The sequence below is a fragment of the Anas acuta genome, chromosome 1 (assembly GCF_963932015.1).
Source record: "Anas acuta chromosome 1, bAnaAcu1.1, whole genome shotgun sequence".
Taxonomy (NCBI): domain Eukaryota; kingdom Metazoa; phylum Chordata; class Aves; order Anseriformes; family Anatidae; genus Anas; species Anas acuta.
Window position 1 is genome coordinate 130,349,711 of NC_088979.1, and position 20,626 is coordinate 130,370,336.

At 38.0% G+C, this 20,626-nt stretch overlaps 1 protein-coding gene across 10 annotated transcripts in view; it reads right to left on the reverse strand.

The window, feature by feature from the left end:
• ITPR2 (inositol 1,4,5-trisphosphate receptor type 2) overlaps positions 1–20,626 on the reverse strand; it is a 273,831-nt gene that overhangs the window by 60,752 nt on the left and 192,453 nt on the right. For all 10 annotated transcript variants that reach the window (XM_068655998.1, XM_068655985.1, XM_068655992.1 and 7 more), the window contains 7 exons: positions 20,202–20,389; positions 18,671–18,854; positions 17,789–18,045; positions 16,654–16,854; positions 14,507–14,617; positions 8,120–8,215; positions 6,921–7,040 (listed from right to left, as the gene is read on the reverse strand). In XM_068655998.1, coding sequence (XP_068512099.1) covers positions 6,921–7,040; positions 8,120–8,215; positions 14,507–14,617; positions 16,654–16,854; positions 17,789–18,045; positions 18,671–18,854; positions 20,202–20,389 — 1,157 coding nt within the window. The remainder of the gene's footprint in view (positions 1–6,920; positions 7,041–8,119; positions 8,216–14,506; positions 14,618–16,653; positions 16,855–17,788; positions 18,046–18,670; positions 18,855–20,201; positions 20,390–20,626) is intronic.

Here is a 20,626-nt window from a genome sequence, read left to right on the forward strand (position 1 = left end):
GACCCGCAGGAACGGGGTTAAGCTGAGGCAGGGGAAATTTAGGCTTGACATCAGGAGGGGGTTCTTCACAGAGAGGGTGGTTGCACACTGGAACAGGCTCCCCAGGGAAGTGGTCACTGCACCGAGCCTGTCTGAATTTAAGAAGAGATTGGACTGTGCACTTAGTCACATGGTCTGAACTTTTGGGTAGACCTGTGCGGTGTCAAGAGTTGGACTTGATGATCCTTAAGGGTCCCTTCCAACTCAGGATGTTCTATGATTCTATGATTCTGTGATTCAATATAACCAGTGATACTGGTACAGTACATCCATTTACACCAGACAAACGCAGACCTTTTTGTATATAGGTCTTTTTTTTCCCAAAATCGTGCTCTAGCACACTAAAGGCACCACTTTAGAGTACACCAGTCAGAGATTTATAGAAGTCCAAATGAACCAAGCTGTTCTGTTCTTGGAAGAGAATCAACTTAAAATCTTTGTCTGCAGAACCTGATGCTTTGTAAAGATAGAGGCTTATGGGGCTGTTTTTGAGCAAAGGCATCTACCAGAGGATTGGCAAAAACAGGCAATGTTGATCAGCAGACTTAAAAATTCACTGAACAATGTGGTTGCAAGATCTCAGCTCTTCTGGAAGATCCTTGCTAGAGCTATATGGTACTTCTCAACTGGATGAGGATACACCTACATTTTAGAGCAAAGTGATCTGGAAACACACAGTTCCCATAAGGAAAGGGAGATCTCTTTTAGGTAAATGTTATGGACCCCTAACAACACCATATGGGGGGAAGGGGAAAGAATGTTCTTACAAGACTTTTCCACTTGGATCCTGTTTCCACTTTTTCCATAGTATAACCATGCTGCTATTGTTTTAGCCAATTAATGCCTTCTGCAAAATGCAGAGGTTGTAACTGGTTCCACCTATTCCCTATCCTGAACAGCATTCCAGGTGTTTCTTTGCTTACAGAAGGTGCATGGAAATGCATGCTATTAAGTAAATAATTTCTGTCTTCTTCATCAACATTTCTTTTTGAACAGTGACATTTCACCCTAAATTTATCCCTTACTACAGTCACACTTCCTTATGCAGAATACTGTTTTTCTGCCTGGGACAACCCTACCAGTTCAGAAAGCTATGGATTTTCATACCAAAGGACAAGCTACAGGCAGTGATCCTATCTCCTATCTAGAGGAACATATTCATAGTAATAATTCTCATGCTCCCCAGATATTAAAGCATGGAAAATCTGTTCACATTATTTCCAGCAAGGTCTTACCATGAAATCCTTTGTCCTGACTTGAATTGTATGCAGATCATGACAAACAAAAGCATATGAGAATTCACATTTAACTTATAATACATATTTTAATAAATGTATTTTATTCTGTGTGCACACACATACAGACACACAAGAGAAAAGGAGTAACAAGGGTCTAAGGTCATCTACCTAAATGTTAAAATACAGCCAAGTGAAGGAAAGCCAACAGCTGCTTCACAGTACAACACCAAAAATAACTACACATAAAAAAACCTATAAGCTTTCCAATACTCCTCTCTCCTCTCCCCTAGTTGTATCAATTATACTATGAAAGCTCGTCCAGCCTCAACAAACCAAACAATCCATAATATTATCAGCACAAGAAACTTTATTTGAAATATATACTTTAGCGCAATCTCTTTAAAAGGCTCTTGGAGTACTGGTGTGTTCAGTGATTACGCACTTCTCTGCTGTCAGCTGTATTACCCATTAAATACCAATTTTCCTCATTAGTAAAGTAGCTGGGATCAAGTGAGCATAGGAGGAAAACCAGTGTAGCAGTTAAAGAAAAGCACTGGGGATCAAGCAAGCTGTCTTCTCTTCCCATGATGGCTAAATGACTTGCTGTCTACACCTACTTCTGGCTTGGTGTCTTCATCTCTAAAACTGGGTAATACCACCTACTCTAAGAGAGGGGGAAACAAAATTAACTAAAGCTTTTAACTGCTCCAAAACCTATAAAAGCCAAAGTTAATTCTTTAAATGCTTCCAGAATTACTGTTATTATTGTCATTTATCTGTTCTGTCATAGCATGAAAGAGCCCGTATGCACATGGTTCTAGGCACAGCGTTGATGCAGAAAATAAAGTGGAAGGTATAGACAGCATGATAAACAGAAAGCCACAGAAACAAAAGCTTTGTGCTTCATAGAAATTTATGTATTTGGACAGCTACCTTTAAAAAAAAACAACCCAACCTGTCTTAACTTTCTCCTTAGTGAATATATTGTATGCAAGCCTCATTATCAAACAAATCCTATGTCAGGTGTCAAAAACAAAAACTAACTTCTAAAATAAAAACTACAGCCTGTAGTGCATTAGTACTTCCAAACTATAAATCCATGCCATTATTACCAATAATATTGTCAATAAAAAATTACCTGGTTACCAAATATTCTTAATGTGCATGCATACGCCAATATGCAGTATACTACATGAAGTAAACATGGCAGTGAGATTATTTCTATAATGTTTGTCACATTTGATACAGAAATCTTGATTTTGCTATTAATGTACTTTATAAAGAAAACATATATGGCTAAATGACTTATTTTGCTCAGTACATTTAAAAGCACCCAAAGGGAAGGAATATGACATCTCCAGTTGCTACAGCTTACTTAGTAGTACATGCAGCAAGAACCCTACAAGTCACAGCAAAATCCTGCTTCTTTTACCCCATTTGCTTTTAAGAATTTATCAATGAAAGGGAACTTCAAATGATGTTAGTTTATCAGAATATAAACTAGATCAAGTTTGTGTTTATTTATGCCATATACCTGCACTGATATCAACAAGCAGTGTCAACTTCTTCTAACTTCATAGGGTGGAGGAAATGTTTTTTCAGTAAGTCTTAGGGCCATTAGGAAATTATCATATTTATGTAAGTAGTTTTGGTACTCCCTTGGGATTTCAATAAAATTTTAGCTTAACCTCATTAAAACTCCTCCTATTCAGCTGGAGGCTACAATGTACTGTGGAATTTTAAGACCTATGCTCCTTCTCCAGCAAGGCATTTAAGCATGTGCTTAAAATTAAGCATTTGAGTGAACATTTTGCTCATCTGAGAGTGTCAGAACATGCATCATGAAAGGGATGCCACATTAGGTCAGTACTTCCATACTCCCGTAAAAGCTTTGGGAACCAGATAGGTAGTCGCAAGGCATTGAAAATTTTGTTGTAGTACCATAATTTGCTTCCCTACTGCTTACCTACTCACATCCTTCTAGATCAAGGACATGTCTACACAGTTCTACAGGCAGATGAAAGTGCATTCTTCCCAAGCTGCAAGCTGACTAGAAGCTATGTAAATTTATTTAATGTTCTCTAAGCCTCATGAATACACTCCTGCTGAAAGATACAGTGCATTAGCTAGGGTTTCATGCCTGATTTAGAGTTTGCAACTAGCATCAAAACACACAGAAACACTCTAAAGTATATGTTGTTAACAGAAGTACATATATACATGCATGCAACCTATAGAAGCCTGTGGTTATAACTATTGCATTTTCTTATTTTATAGTAAATGTAAAGGGGTTATGAACTTCAGAGAAATACTACTAACTTCTATAGAGCTTTTTTAGTTTACGAACTGCTGAAATACTTTTTTATAACGAACAGCTAGGAAGCTCAAGCAGTCATCTGAAAAGCCAGAGGATTTATTTGGCCTTTTAAGATTTCATTTTTGTAGCCATTTAAAAACTTGATTCTCCTAATCACCTCTGATGCAGAAGCATTGGACTAAGTATTCAAGTGTCGTGTGCTACTATGTCAAAAGCTTTTGTAAACTCTACAGAGACATCACATCAAGACAAAATCTCTTTGATGACGGCCTTCCTAGCTTTGCAAAACAAAGCATAGCCTGCTTTAACAGGATCTTTTAAAAAGGACAGCAACAGAAACACCACAGCAATTACTCTTGACCGAAGCTTGAAAAGAAGAGGTATTAGACCTGATGGAACTATCTGTAACATACCACTGATATTCACCTGAGACTACTATAAGAAATTAGGAATGTCAAGTTCAAGGTTTGGCTCTGAACATGACATTTGAACAAGACAAAGAAAAAATATCTTCTCCATAGATTTTCAAGAGAATTGTGACCAGTCTTTAGCAATAACAGGCTTATTTTTCCAGGATGTAACCTCATGCACCAGCTTGTGCTTGAGGCTGCAGAAGAGCTACATCTGGAATGAGTCGTTGCCCTAAAACCAAGCTGCAGAGTGAAGGTGCAATTTAGGGTAAGTTCCTCATGGATAATTCAGTTCTTCTTTTAGTGCTGTTCCATTCTCTGTTCATAATACATTGAACAGGAAAAGTAGGGAACAGCAGTATCCAGACAGCCCTGAAGCTAGTGCAAGGTGAGCAGCACAGCTACTGCATGTGGCAGGCTGGAGAAGGATGAAAACGTAAAGGGAAGGAGGACAGAGAAAGATTTGGAAAAGAAGTGGTAACTGTTATGACATGGCACATTTAACAGTTAATATCTTACCACTGTGTCCCAGGCTATCTCTGTCTGCCTGTGTGTGTGTGTATGCACGTGCATACATGTGCCTGCATGTGCATTTGGGGTGGGGGCTGAGGGCGTGTAAAGGATATTTAATAACAGAAATCTCAGCCTTGCTTGTGACATATTTAAAAGTTTCTATACACTGTGGGTCAAACATTTACAAGAATGCCTTTTGCTTCTGGTAAAATCAGCCACAGGAAGGGCAAGGAAGGATGTAGTGGTGGCAAAATGCAGAACCCACCAGAGCCCTGAAAAGTGCAACGACAAAAACTGAAAGTCTAGGCTCCCCAAAATAAACTGTCTGTGTTTGAGGGCTCTAACAGCAAAAGAGGAACTCTTGGTCTTGATTCTGCTAATACAGAGGGACCAAAAAGCTGTAACTAGAACAAGTGGTCACATGCAAGTGTCAGGAAAGTGACTGAAGATCCATGCTGTTTGTAGGAAAAAAACAAAGTCAGATGGACTGTGAAACTGTAAGGAGTACAGCAAATACATGTTATGTAAATTAGGTTGGCTAAGCTGATTGTAAGGCCCAGACACCAATAAGCCCCTCAGACACAGCAAAGCAGAAGAGGGCGGTTAGAGTGGAACCAGAAAAGGAACCCAGCAACAATGGATTTACTGAGGAGGGACCAACTTCACATCCTGCCCATCCCAGAACAAGTAAAAGGGCACACGTGGAAAGAGTTTGGGGTCAAGGATCAGCAGCAATTCTATGCCAAGAATCATAGCTTTTCATTAGCAGAGAAGAGGGAAACTCCCCAGATTGCCTGCCCTTCCATTGCTCTGTTTTGATATGGGGCTTGACATGGCTGCAAAGCCATTATAAACAGACACGTGCACAGTATTATGGAAAGATGATGAAAACAGTAATTTTCGTAAAAAGATGGTAATTTTTTACAGCATACAGAGCAAACCATGCTATTTAATTTTACAGAATGAGAATTAGCACAGTAAATTGCTACCATGAGCCTTACACAACCAAAACACCCACTACAGATGAAGCATTTGGAACAGCTATGGAGGGATTGATGAGCTTCCCTGGCACACAAATACTTGTCTAGGGACAGAATTCACTCTACACGTCAGCTAACTAGTGTACACTTAGTAGTGACCTCTCTGGTAAAATGACCCCAGTGGTCACTACATATATGGTTTTAGGTCTATATTCTACTCCTCAAAATTTATTTGCCATTGACATGAACACTGCTAAGTCATTTAACACAAGCTGTAAGCAGAAGACATAAAATACTGACATTTTGATTTGGCAGACACTTAAATTTTCATTATAAGCATTGATACATGGAGTAAATAGTCATACAATGTAAGAAGCTACAGATACTTTCCAAAAGTACTGTGATCTTTGATGGGTATCTTATGTACAGACCTATATACAAAACAAGAGTTGAGCATGGTCATCCATAGCAACAACATGAGAATAAGACTTAAGACTTAAATGTTCTGCAAGCATGTGAGCATAATTCAGTGATTTTTTCCATTCCTTGCTTGAAAGAAACACTGCATAATACTAGTGTAACTAAAGATTACTTTCCTTTCTTTTCCCACTAAGTATTTAATTCCTAAAAACACTTAAGTATAATGAATAAACAGAAAACACTTAACAAGTATAATAATAACGAACACTCCCTTTATTTCTATTTATCTCTTCTTACTTAGTAAAACATTTTTAAAAACACATCCCCTGAAATACCAAATGCTATCATTTATGATATAATGAAGAAATATGTGGTCTTTACTTTTTTGATTAAAAAAATCTTTCAGTCAAATCTCTTAATATGACTGAAAAATGAAGAAACTATTTTTGATACCAACTGCTCTGAAAAATGAGTATCTCATTAAACAAAAAACATCAGCGTACATTCTATCTTTTCCATGAGAAAAGAAAAAGTGATCAGAAAAAGCTTGAGGTTACTGCAACATAATACAGATGGAGACAACAGTAAAGAGGCCCAATTATTCTTATTGGCTGAGTAATTAATATATCTAAAATAATGTCAATCTTTTCAATTCAAGTATACTTGATACCACTACTGAAGCTATTAATTAGAATATAGAAATAATAACTTGATTTATGATTTGATATATGTGATCTGTTAACGAAAGACAAAGCTATGTGTACATTAATTGCTCTGCTCTACATTATTATTTCACACAAATAGTGCTTACTAAATTCCTCATGCTGCCTACTCTTACAGTGAGACTGCTTACTTGTCCTGCTATCAGCAGCTTTCCAGCTAAGATCATGTAGTACACAAATGTGAGACAGAAATCACAAGAAAGGATTTTTGATCATACAAGTTTTGTGTGGAATTTAAGCATTTAACACTTTTCTTGAAGTGGTTTCACAACAAGACATACCTGATGTGCCAAAATATAGATATTATGGCCAACATCTTTTGGGGAGATGCCATCATCTCCATTCTCCTCCTCATGGTCACATTCTAGGCCTTGGTTATATGCATTCTTCATCACATCCACCTGCAACACAAGCCGAACCAAGGAGAGATTAAATAAATGTCATCCTCAGGGAAAAAGCAAACGGTATTTGAACACATTCACTTTGTTCAGCACAAGCTTGGATGGGTGCCCTGCAGTTCTAAAAGAAGAGTGAGCAGTCTGGAAAACACTTTCTGAATAAAGAAGAGCTTGAAGTAGTTATGAAGCTCCAAACTGCTTCACTTCTCGTCAGCAAAACTGCAACCATGAGAAAGGAACAGGAATGTTGAGTCTTTTTGAGAAGGTATTTTCACAGATGTTTTAAAGACAGATCAACAGGTAGCACAGGTAGTGCCTTTTGGCACTTACAGCGCAGGCGCGATCCCTCTGTGGATAGAGCAGGCTGCAATGCAACTCAGAGCTCTCCTTATAGTTTAACAGAAACAAAACAAAAACAAACAAACAAACAAACAACAACAAACAAAGCCAAAAAGGAAAGGAAGATACAGATCTGGGCAGGGCACTGGGGTAATTCCAAACAAGGGGAAAAGTCCTCCATTCCCCAGAAAGGGCCTGATCCTGCTGATGCCCACAGATCTCCCCACAAAACAGGTTTTCCAGTCACTGTTGTTACATGGTCCATTTGTTTGGAAACAATTTCTCCAGGCTTCCAATCTATTTAACATTCTTGGAGACCTATACAAGTATCACACCTATTCCAAAACACAGCAATAACTGTTTGTAACTTTTGTTGTTTGTTCATGAGATGTATATATAAATGCATATGCACACATTTCTGTTAGCACTGTTTCACAAACTGTACAAGCTTAATTTCCCAGCCCATGACAAAGTGTACATGAAGACAGTCTACCAGAGTATGATAATTTAGTTAAGAAACAATTACAGAAAAGTGCTTGGAATGGATAAAAATAATGAAGTCGTAAAGACTGAAATCATGCATACTCGATCCTTTTAAAGTACTTTTGTGAATGAGTACTATCCTGATACATTGTGTCACTATATGCTGCCAACTCTTCAACTTAGATGCAGATCATTTTAAAATGTTTTAATGACAGATTTTTTTCAGCCAAAGATTTATGAATATTCAGAAGTTTTCTCACCAGTTCCCTTGGTCTCATGTTGAAAAGGATTCTTTCCGCGTTCTCACTGTCATGCCTGCTTTCCATAATAGCCAGCAAGAGCTTGGAGGCATTGTTCTAAAGATACAAAAACAAGTTAATGTAAATTTAAAATCTATTTCATGGATTAATGATCCTTGCATTTGTTTTAATTGAGATTACCGGGACCACTTTTTTAGTGGTTAAGATTTTAGACTACTTGCATCTTTTATTCTACTGACATATTTAATAGGGCTTTTCTCCCATTTTAATGTCAGCATACTGTAAGACTAACTAACCCAGCATGCTACATTTGAGGAAGCATTTTAAATATTAAAAAAAAAATCTGACTTAAATACATAGTTCTGTTCTATACTGTGCACAAGAAATGAAATCCCATTTCCTTTTCTTATTGCCCACCTAGCAATTTTTGTCACAGCATTCTGTTAAAACAATACTCAGCAGAGGTAATTACAAAATGTATTAGACAAAAGGTTTCATCATTCAGGCAGGTTTTCTTCCCCTGTGTTTTTTCTAAACCCTAATTCATTATTATTTGAAGTGCTATAAAATAAACTGTTTTCATACATTCCTGGAATTTTGTTTCACTATCATATATTCTTCGGGGAATGTATAAAGATATCCTTCACTCTGACAACAGGTTGCTTTTAATTGAGATCTTTCCCACAGATTAAATATCATGAGCTTCAGCAGCTATAACCCAATAATTCTTTAGACTTTGGAGACGTGTCTTACTTCCAGTTAGATCAATTGTTGTGAATAGGAGTGAAAGAATGGTTTTGGAGGTTTAAACACCTTAACAGGCCTCACAAAGTGCACAACACTTCAGTTCCTAGCTCAGCCAGAAGCTTCCTGTGTGATTCTGGGTAAGTTGTTTCACTTCCCTGTAACTCAACACCTTGCTGGAGGTGGTGGTACAAGAGCTAAATCTGTTCATACAGAGACACCATGCCCACATTCACCTGTTTGGTGAGGCTTCTTAGCTACTGACTGCTTTCTGGCACAGTGTGTTTGCCTTGGTCCACATGTTGCATGTACCATTGGGGAACATCCCCTCATCACTCCCAACAGCAGACTGAGCTGTTTGATTACATGCATGTAGACTGCAGTACAGGTAGGAGCTAGTAAAACTCTAAACCCATTATATAACCTTGTTCTCAGCTGCTTATTGCCAAATGTTAGCAATTCAAACTGAAATTTCTCACAGCAAGGGTGTGCCTCAGACAATTAGCAAGGACAATTTCAGAGGGAAAGGGTTCAGTTGCTTTTGAGACTGAGGCAAAAAAAAATATGTTATTTTCCGCATGTTCAAGGAACTTCTGTTTTAAGCAGTCTTTGTATCTCCAGTTCTTGATAGCAGAGCTGAAAATGTGGGGCACTAGAGGCTAAGATAACATAACAATTCAAGTTGTAGTCACCAGGGTACCCAGAAAAATTTGTCCAACTGGTAAGTATTTTTTAAATTATGATTTGAATACTGCACTGTAGAAACTTTCTAGATTTTCACAATTAAAAGCCCACTGGCTTTCTTTTTGTTACAAAAAGATTCTGCACAGAATCAGGCAGGTTGGACCACAAAGACATGTGTTCAAGGCTTGCCTCTAGACTGATCTTTTCAGCAGCCCCAGCCCTTGCTCAAAGCCCCTGCACAGGGCTGTGTGAAGCTGAGGTCTGAACACCTCCAAAGAAGGACCTCACAGCCTGCCTGGGCACCAGTTCCCAGCTTGATGACCTTCACAAGAAAATAATTTTTTTCTTGTATCTAATTAGAGTTTCCCACACTCCAGCTTGTGTTCATTGTCCCCCACCTTTCCACTACGCATCTCCGAGAGACGTCTGGCTGTACCTTTTCTGTGCTACTCCTGTGGTGGTTGCATCAAGAGGTCTCCTTGAAGCCGTCTCTGGTGCAGGCTGAACCTGTTACCTCATACATCAGTTTAACAGCACTCCACTGCAATCAGTCCAGTACCTCAATGCCTTTCCCACACCACAGAGCTCCCAAATAGGCAAGGTACTTCAGATGCAGTCTAGTGTCAAACAAAAGTGAAAGATCACTTCCCTCAACCTGCTGGCTGCACTCCCACAAATACAGCCCAAGATGTGGTTGGGTTTCCTGCTACAAGGGTATACTGCTGACTCATGCTTAACTTCTCAACCAGGACAACCATCTATTTCTACAAAGCTGCTTTTCAGTCATTTAGTACTCTGCCTGTACTATTGCACAGATTAATCCATCCCAGATGCAGGACTTTGTGTTTGCATTTTTCCAATTTCGTGAGGTTCTTATCAGATTATTTCTCCAGCCTGACAAGGTACTTCTGAATAGTATGCTCCAGCATGGGGAACAACAGATACTTCCGAGCAGTTTCCAGTCTGTGTTTGCTCACAAGTACTTGCCGAGGTTTATGGAACGTGGAGGGAAGGACTGCCTGCTTTGAAAGATGTTGAAAGAAGAACTTGGATAAAAGGGAGACTGAACATGGACATAAGTTTACTGGAGGAAAACACAAAATGGAATAGAGGAAGTATGGATGAAGGTAGGACTGGCTAGGAAAACACCTGAAGCCAGTGAACCAAACAGAATTAGAAACTATTTTCTAAGTCTGATGCCATAGCTTCTAGCTTTGGGTGGGTTTCTGAAATAAGAAACCCATACTCTCGTGGAGCAGCACTTGGAAGCCAGGCAAGATGCACACAGGCAATTCAAATAGTACTTTTATGTGCAACTGAATTAAGTCTAGAGTATCTCATGGGCAGCACAAAAGGAAATATCTGGTACTGAGTTTCAGAGAATGTGTGAAAATGAGAAAAATATATGAGAATGCATGAGGAGAACTCAATACAACTATATTAAGACAGCTGGATAAAGAACTGGAGGATTGTACGATTAAAAGTCAGCAGCAGAAGAAAGGAAAGATGGAAGGAGAGTGGAAGAATAGAATGATGATTCCCACATGACTGAGGAACTAGGACCTTCTAGGAGAGGAGACTGGAAGTTGAGTGAAAAGCCAGGAGAGAGAAGACTAAGCTTGCAAACACAAAAATGAGATAAGGACAAAGAACGACAGATGAGAAGATCAGACTGGGTCTGGCTGAAGGATAATGGGATGCCATATGAATTTTTCCCTTTTCTTTCTCAAATCAAATCAGGACTGTCCACTAGAAAGGTCTAGCCAGATTCTTCATCTTGCAATCTACATAGCGAAACTTGAGCAAATACATTGAATGGCATTGGGGGAAGGAAAAGACAGAAAGTGAGAGACTCCTTGCAGGGTGCTGCTCTGAAAAACTGGATGCATTCTGCTGCAGAGTTTGCTTACAATGGTGAGTGACCAAGTCAGTTGTGGCAGCACTGGTAGGATCTCAGAATGAGAAGGGAAGGGGACAAGACAGGCTATCAGGAAGCTTGAGAAGTAAAAAGTGGAAACAATGGAAAGAGGCCTCAGTCTATTCGTTCATGGCTGAGGAGGGCTTGAAGCCATTCCCAGTGCAGGCAATCCTTAGGGTGGAGAGAATCCTACTGCAGCTTCTGTGAAGTGAAGAAAGGTAAAGGGTGGGTTGATCTTACTACCATTAGTAGCCAGCTTCTTGCTACTGACTCTGAAAAAGTGGTGTACCTAGAAGTACAGCAAGCAGGCACATCCTCTAGATTTTTGCTCCAAAGAAGGAAATTTCTGACTCAAAAGTCACTTTCTCCTTCCCCTTCTCTATCTGATCACTTACACCTGACTTTGAGATGCTTGTTTAACCACTTGTTTCTCATTTTCTGCATGCCTTTGAGAACCATGAGACCCTGGCTTCTATTCCCAGATATTAGTGGTGAAAAGAGGTCCAATACTTTGAAAACAGAACATAAAATTCTTCAGAACATATTAGTACTACGAAGAACCAGTCCCCAGTTGCTACAAAATGGATATATCAAATACTTCTGGCCTTCATTTTTCTTTTCCTGGGTTCCCATTTCATCTTATAGAGTACTACAAGAAAAGTCAAAACGACATTTATTAGTCTCTCTACCCTTTTCCAGGGAATTGCATGGGCTACTAGACTGACAATGTCTCTTCATCCTGCCACTACTCAGAGTGGCAGATATTGAGATCATATGCTGTACCAGGTCTTAAATACTAGTCAGCAAGAAAGGCTGGGAAGGTCATAACAAATAACAAAAGGCAGAACAGAACATTGGACATCTGTTCATTCAATGAACATTGTCTATCCTGCTCACCAAATGATTCCAAAGTCCAGTGGAAAATATAATCCATGAAGATGTAATTAAATACCACATCACAAAGTATGTGCAAAACAAGACAAATTAGGACGATATGCGAAAATATAATTCTGCGTGGCCTTTGCTTTGGTTAAAGGGGTATGAGTTCAGTATGTAGTGTTCCATGAAAAAAGCATCTAAATGTGTTTTTATGCATGTGTGGGACTATATACTTGAAATTTTGTATTTTCACTGCAAAATCTACAACTTCTGAGTTGTCTATAAGCACTGACAGACTGCCAGGGCTAAACATTACCTGGTAAACTCAGTGCTGTATTACTTGGATGTATTGTCACTCACAAAAAAACAAAGAAACAAACAAACAAAAAAAAACACACACCGGTAACTTCCTAATTTGCATCTAACTCTTGACATCACATCTAGCTCAGTACTGTATCCAGTTCTGGGCTCCATAATACAAACACAATATGGACTTACAAGAACAAGTCCAGCAAAGAGCTGCTCTGTTAAATGAGTTTTCCATTAGGAGTGGCTGAGGGGAGCTGGGACTGTTCAGCCTGGAAAAGAGAGGGCTCAGGGGAATCTTATCAGTATAAAGTATTATCAAGTAAAAATACCTGATGGCAGAGAATGAAGAAGGAGCCAGGCTCTTCTCAGTAGTGCTCAGTGACAGCACAAGAGGTAATGGACACAAATTAAAACATAAATGAAATTCCATCTTAACACTCTTTTACTTTGAAGTTGGTCCAACACTGGAAGTTTGCCCAGATGGGTTGTGGCATCTCTGTCCTTGGAGATAATAAAACCCAACTGGTCACCTGCTCTAGCTGACCTTGCTTGAGTGGAGGTGTTGGCTATGTGACCTCCACATGTCCGTTCTAACTTAAATGACACTGATTTTGTAACACCATAATCAGTTCCTCAATTTGACCCTTTGATATCATTCACTTCTGCTATTTAAGTAAGTGAGGCATAAATAGTGTCCCATGAAAATGGCCAAACTGGTCATTGTAGCAATGCCAATAAACTCCAGTCTTGGGAATTAGATAGAAAAGACGTTTTACAAACATTTTCGAGTTTTGTGGTAACAGCAAATCAAAATGGCACTGGAGTGAACGTAGCTAGGTCTTTACAGAGACTGAAATTTGGACTTCAAAAGAACTATCTCCAAGTTCAAAGTTAAATGTCTGCTTAAGCGTTTTGCTCGAGGAGGACTTGAATTATACTGCCATTCAAACATGTAATTACAGTTATTAAAATCATGTGTAAAACATTGTTGATTCAATGTTTCATTGTACATGATACATGGCTATATTAATTATTTTATTAGACATCCATAATGTTGCCAATATGATGCAATGCAGCTACCACAAAGTATTTGCTGGTTTTGGGGAGGAAACAGACCATCTGCAATGGAAATACTTCATTCAGAAGGCAAGAAAAGACAATAATCTAAAGCTCTTTCTGGACATGTTCTACCCTACTTGGCAGACAGTATAGCTGCAAAGTTTCCCTCTGCATGTGATGGCACACAGACCAGAGAAACTTATCTATGAACCTATCCAATTCTCAAGAGAATACAAAACAAAATTCAAGCAGTCCCACTATACACTTCACCATTCCCTCAGAGAACACTGAGAAGGGAAATAAAATGTAATTTAATTTAATCACATTGTCAACTTCATTTGACATCTTAATTACAGGTCATCTGATATATTTTTTTTTCACAACATCTCCTTCTCAAATATTTTGTTTAAGTCTACAGAATCACAGAACTCAGTATATACAGAGAATGCCTGATGTTACATTGCCTTAACAGTATACCTGTTTATCAATCCAATGAGATTTTGTGCCCACCATGTGGACTCTTCATGCTAGCTACATCATGTCTATTTGACAGGATTCTTTCAAAAAAGCTGAGGGTGTACTCCCAAACACAACAGTTGGCCAAAAGTTCTATTGTAGAAGGAGTGAAGTGGATTAAGCTGATTTGAATTTATTTGCACCACTTGTTTTTCAGGGCTGCTGAGTATATCATGCTATGATAAGACTAAGTAAATGTTAGGTCACCTAGAGCTCTTGCATAGGTATGTCTTCTTTTAATACTCAAATTTAAATAAACAAATTTACATTTACTGTACCTTTAGCTGAAGCACCAAGTCCATGCAGTATTTGCCAAGAGGGTTTATGTCATTCAAGATGAGTGCAATTATAATATCAATCCCATTAGATTCATGGGTGGCTATGCAGGTCTAAAATAAGAGAAGAGAACAGTCATAGAGAAAGGAGGGAGACAGGGAAAGAAAAAAAGGGGTGAGGAGGGGAGAGAGAGAGAATATGTGCATCAGCAAATTTCCAAAGCAAGGGTGCAAAACTTGAATAACCCTGTGATTACAATGAACCTCCCAGCCAAAGCAGAGCAGCCTGAAAACGTGCCACAAGTTGTGCTGAGGAAGACTTGGTGCACAGAACTAATCCCAACACTGCCAATAGTGAGGTATACAACTGGAAAAAAAGCGGTGCAAGCTAAAATTTGCTTGCAGTGAGTCATGCAGGATTAGGCAGCAAGTGGTACAAGTTAGAGACAGCAAGCCACAGGAGCACTGCCAGATTTGGCTGGACACACAGATACAAACATAAAAGACACACTTGAATCAAATTTGCACACTCAAATTCTAAATTTGCATTCAGTAACCAGCATTAATATCATTGTCTTATAGCATAACCTGTTTGCAAAGAATAAGGTTATCTACACTCATTTGGACATATGCTGCACACAAGGACATTTCTGCACACAGAAATCAAAACTGTAAATATGATCAACTGTACTTCCCCAGTGCTTTTACAGCTGGAGTTCTGGACCTTCTAAGCCACATAAATAAATGTCAGCTGTATAAGCGTATGGTATTTTTTTTCTAACAGGTTTACAGAACAATAGGAAAGGAGAAGTTTTCCAGAAAGCTTGAGAGATGAAAAAAAAAAAAACAAAACACCAAACAAACAAACAAACAAACAAAACAAAACAAAACAAAACAAAAAAACACCACCAACAACAAAAAAGCAGATGAAAATGACAGTGTGGAGCATTTGCCTTTGAAATACACTGAATGAGATTTTCAGTTGGTGTACACAAGCATAACTGTAATCCTGAGTGACTTCCCAGCAGCAGGTAAGCCTAAATAATAAGTCTAACTAATCATTCCCTTGCATTATCAGTGTTCCTCTGTAACGTTAGAGAACAAATTAACTTGGGAACCGTTTTTCCTCATTTCTAGTCCTGTAATTACTCTTTTTTGCAAATGTTTTTCCCCATTCATTACTGGATCAAATATGACTGTTTAAAATTTAGCCCACTAAAATACTTTTACTTCTTTGCTTGCTTTTAAAGTTTTAAGTAAAGGCAGTTGATTACCAGCAACAGCGATAAAAGCACTTTGCACTTCATTTGTGCACGTTAATGAATGAGCATTAATACTCTATGTACTTCTTCAACTATTTCTACTACCAAGAATAGATTGTGTCTGTATTTTTGCCCACTTTGATTTTTCCATTCCTAATCCATAGTGAAAATTCTGAAATTTCATCCAGACAACTCTACTACGGTTTTGTTCTCTTCAAATCAATTACAGCAGCATATAAGTACATTCTTTACTTGCCTCAGCATAGCACCATAGAGACATCTACCAACAGCCACAGTTAAAAAGTCTGCATCAAGCAAGGCACAGAACTATATATTTGATTAGAAACATGGTCTTCAGCCTCATTCATTTTCCTACTGATATCATAATTAAAAGTGCTGATAGGTAATATAGCAAAACAGTAAGTTAAACTCTGTGGCAGTTAGGTTAAATCAGGGAAGTAAATATTAGCAAACGATATAAAAAACAAAGGCAAAATGAATGAAAGTGGAAAAACAAAACAGAACAAAAACAAACAAACAAACAAAACCATCACAGTAGTGTATGCAATGTACTTTCTACAATTGTGTCTTGAAATCCAAAGTTTCATAAAGTGAGATTTAAACCATGGACCCACTGACGTAAGACATAAAACTCTCCAAAAGGACTGGAAACCCTACATGTAAGCTGACATTCTACAGGAAGAGTCTGATTTTAGTTCTGATTTGAAAGAATTTATCAGTTCTTATGCAGGTTTGACATGTGTTCAGCTTAGTCACAGTAATTGCAAGTGAACTTGTTATTAAGAACATTGAAGAGTTTATGATAAGCACAAAGATACCACACATTCAATTAGATACTTTTGCATCCAGCAGTTATTCAAGGCCTACCTGATTTTCATGGCATGGACCTTGGCAATATTCAGTCAAGCTTTCCAATGTCTGGTTCACAAGAGCCACGTTCCTCTCATTGATATAAAGCCCCAGTAAGCCTAGTCCACCTGTGGTGCTTCCACAGATACAGTCCAAAAACTGAAGGGTCTCACAAACAAGGTTGTAATTTGTTTTATTGTTCTGATGTCTTAGAAAATTCTGGTGGATGGAGAAAAGGATCGTTTAAAAAAAAAAAAAAAAGAAAAAAAAAGGAAAGACTGTTAGAGTCATGTCAAACACACGGTCTTTTTCATGAAATTTCTGCAAGGTACAATTTATAACCACATGATTAGTCTACCTTAGCACTGAAGTACACTACACTGTAGAAAATACATTACGTTTTAGTGCAGCGGTTGAGAACTATCATTTGATTAAGTCAGTAGAGAAAGGAGGACTTAGAAACATGAACTTTGCAAACATCTGCAAACACCTGTCTTACAGACATCCTGCATGCCTGACCCCAACCATCTGTTTATCATGATCCTTTGTTTGGGAAGTTCTTGCCCCATAGCTGGGCAGGTAGAGCAGTGCATTCATACTGCTCCATAACAGTGTCAGTGAAGAACAGTAGTTTACTTCAAGGCATTACCAGCATTACTTTCAGTGAGTCTACTGGACAATACACTGAGGCATATTTAGAGAAAATTCATTTTGCAAAAGTTGCTAAGGGGACAGTAATTTTTACCAGAGGAACTGATAGCAGGGACTCATGTTGCATTTTGCAGCCTTTAATCATAATATCTAGGGAAAAGAGCAGTACCCAAACTTTGTCCAGAAACTTCCTGGAATCTTCAAGCCTGTGGTAAGTGACCCACCATTTGTGCAAAGAAACCATATTAACAGGAACTTTTTGAAACCTCTCAATTCCATGTGGCTATGTTAAGGTCCCCAAGCTACTCTGAGGGCATAAACATGCACTTAAACTGAACATGCAGACAGTTCTTGAAAAGGGTTATTTTATCCTTTAGGCCAAAATAATATTTTAGACACTCTTATTCTGTAATAGGAGCCAGGCAAAGGCATGTTCTACTTCCTTCATGAAGTTCCAGCTCCTGTAGTACTTCTTTTGCAACTCTGCTCAGAAACACTTTACCTGGAGCTCTCGGTTGTGGTTCTCACACAGCAGCTGAAGAAATCTCAGTATTGGCTGCATGATTGCAATAGCAGGACTCATTATTGCTTCTTCTGTGGACTTCTCTTCTGCATTTGCAGCATCTGTTCCTGAGCCCATAAGATCTATTTCTGGGTCCATTTCTCTTCTATATACAGAGTAAGCCTTGGATGTTGCAGAAGATGCTTCTGTTAGCTGACCTTTCATACCCTCTTTCAGATGCAGTGTTGAATCCTTCACTGAAAAGAAGATAGTTTTCCTTAATTTTTGAAGCTGTTTTCCCTTGTTTTATTAAACGGGAAAAAAAAAAGAAAAAAAAAGAAGAAGAAAAAACTGTAATAATGAATGCAACTTTTTCTTTTTTGGTGCCTAACTTTTTGAAGACCTCTAGGCAACTTACAAAGAATATCAAAGCAACATTCATGCAGGGATAGCATGTTCCAAATAAACCACAAACAAGAATTAAGTAGAACATTAAAACAAAAAGCCCTACTATTTCTCTTCCATATACAATAAATGATGAGAACAATGGAAAGACCACAGGGTGAGAAATCAGTTCCTGTGCTTGCTCTTGTGAAATAGCCCCATTAGCAGCAGCCTCTACTTCTGCTTCTCTAAAAATTTGGGTCTATATCTTCTACTGGTGTAAATCGTCATCGTTTCACTGACTTCATCAATGATAATTCCATGTAACCACTTTAAGTTATGGGCTGCAATTTAGAGAAAAATAGGCAAATGAGGCAAATTAGTAATGATTACTGTTAAATCGTCTTGATCAATGCAAGATATTATCAGTGGTGCAATACATGCAGCTTGAATGTAATGCACTACCCTCTTCCCTCTTTTACATGGGTGCCTCCTTACCTCTCTTTTTGGGAACAGATATGGTTAGGTCACTATCATCATCTTTCTTTTTGCTACCCAAATCAATAGTGTTCACTGTCACTGTTGATCGTATCTCTTGCTGAGCAGCTTTCATGCGGTCATAGAGGACTTTAAAGAATTTTTCTGACTTTTTTTGCTCCTTCAGTTGCTGGTAAGTTGAATACTGAAGGAAAAAAAAAAAAGACACTCAAGCTATCATTCTTCTAAGAAATAAAAAACAAAACACTACTTTTGTGAAACAAATAATGAATCATTACTTCACTTACACAGAAAAAATGGTGGCCACTGCATAACTAGTTCTTTCACAAAGTGATACACAGGGTTGGTAACGAATATTGATCATAATATTTTTACATTTAGCTAAAATGGTGAACAGTATTATTTGCAATCTTTCAAATGTCACAATATTACACTGAAATTAAATTACTTCGTGACAGTCTCCATTTCTCCAGGCATTCCGGAGTTACAATATTCCATTTATACATAATAGTGAAAGTATTTTGTATTATGTAACTACAAGGGGAACCATGAAACATCTACATTTACATGTAATGTTACAGCTTACTTAGCCTGTACACATTCTTAGTTCTTCACAGTCACAGAACTGGAATTAATATTTTAGGTTTTTAAGTCCCATCCCTTAGTATTACTGTCAAGCAGGCTGAGTACCATTTCCAGCAGTTTACAAACCTCTGTCTCACAAGTTAAGTCCTTTTACAATTCCCTAACAATTCATTTTAGAAAGCTGCAACAACATCTCACTTCTTTAACACTTTCTGGACTCACTGTAAGGGTGGCAGATTGCACTGTCTTTTTTACAGAATAGAGATATAGGATGGGATTCCTCTCATTTAACTTTCATAGTCTTGAAATGAGGTATAAGTTGGTTACTTAGGTTCCCTTCACAGGCAATGATGAGATATGTGGAAATGCAGGGAGAGATTTATGCCATCTCTCCTCTCTTATGGTATCATTGCTGATCATAGATAGAATAAGAATAAACAGTCATCTTATTTGGCTAAAGTTGTGTGAGAGTGATATTCACAAAAACTAGAATCCATAGTTTAAAACTGATATTTCCTATGGAATGGAATATTCCATAGACCAATTGGCCAAATGGCCAATTTTTCTCTCTGAAGATTTTGAAAAAATGCCTCAAATGTTTCCAGATATTTTTTTTTTTTTGCTATTTTAAACCTGAAAGTATTGAAGTATTGTAATTATTAAATTTACAATATGAACCTTGAAATATCTGGATATAATGTTCATACGGTAAAGACCTGATTAAAAGAAGCACTGTACTCCCTAGAAAAGGACAGTTGAAAAATGATTTCTTCTATTGAAGAGTCTACACTATGAGATACTGTATAATAACAGGGCTTATTTACATCTGCATTTTAGGAATACATTTTATAGTGATAAAATTCCTACAGAACTCACTGCAAGAATGTTCTTTTTATTTGTCTCCAGACTACAAAGCAACATGTGAATAAGTAAATGAAACAAGTACCTGTGTTTGTGTGTTTCCACCTTCAAGCAGTGCAATACCAAGCAAAATGCCTTCTGAGAAAATTCTGTCATTTTTGGTATTTACTATAACATCTATGACTAGTTCTGATGCACCTTCTTTATCCAGAAGGCACTGAATATCAAACATGGATACGCCAGACTTATCTGAGTCTTGTCCTGCAAATCCACCTGCAAATCAGACAAATAAATACAATGTTTGTTTCACGTGTATATGTGGAAACAAATCTATTAGTAAAAATCGCCTTACGCATACAGTAGCAATGTAATACATCTAATCTTGAAATTCTGTTTGGGACAAAATTCCCCTTGATACAAACAAGATTTTCGCGTGAAAGTACAGTGTTCAGCTCCAAGAATTAGGAATAAAACAAAACCCCAAACCGCTGTTAGAATATTCAGACAATA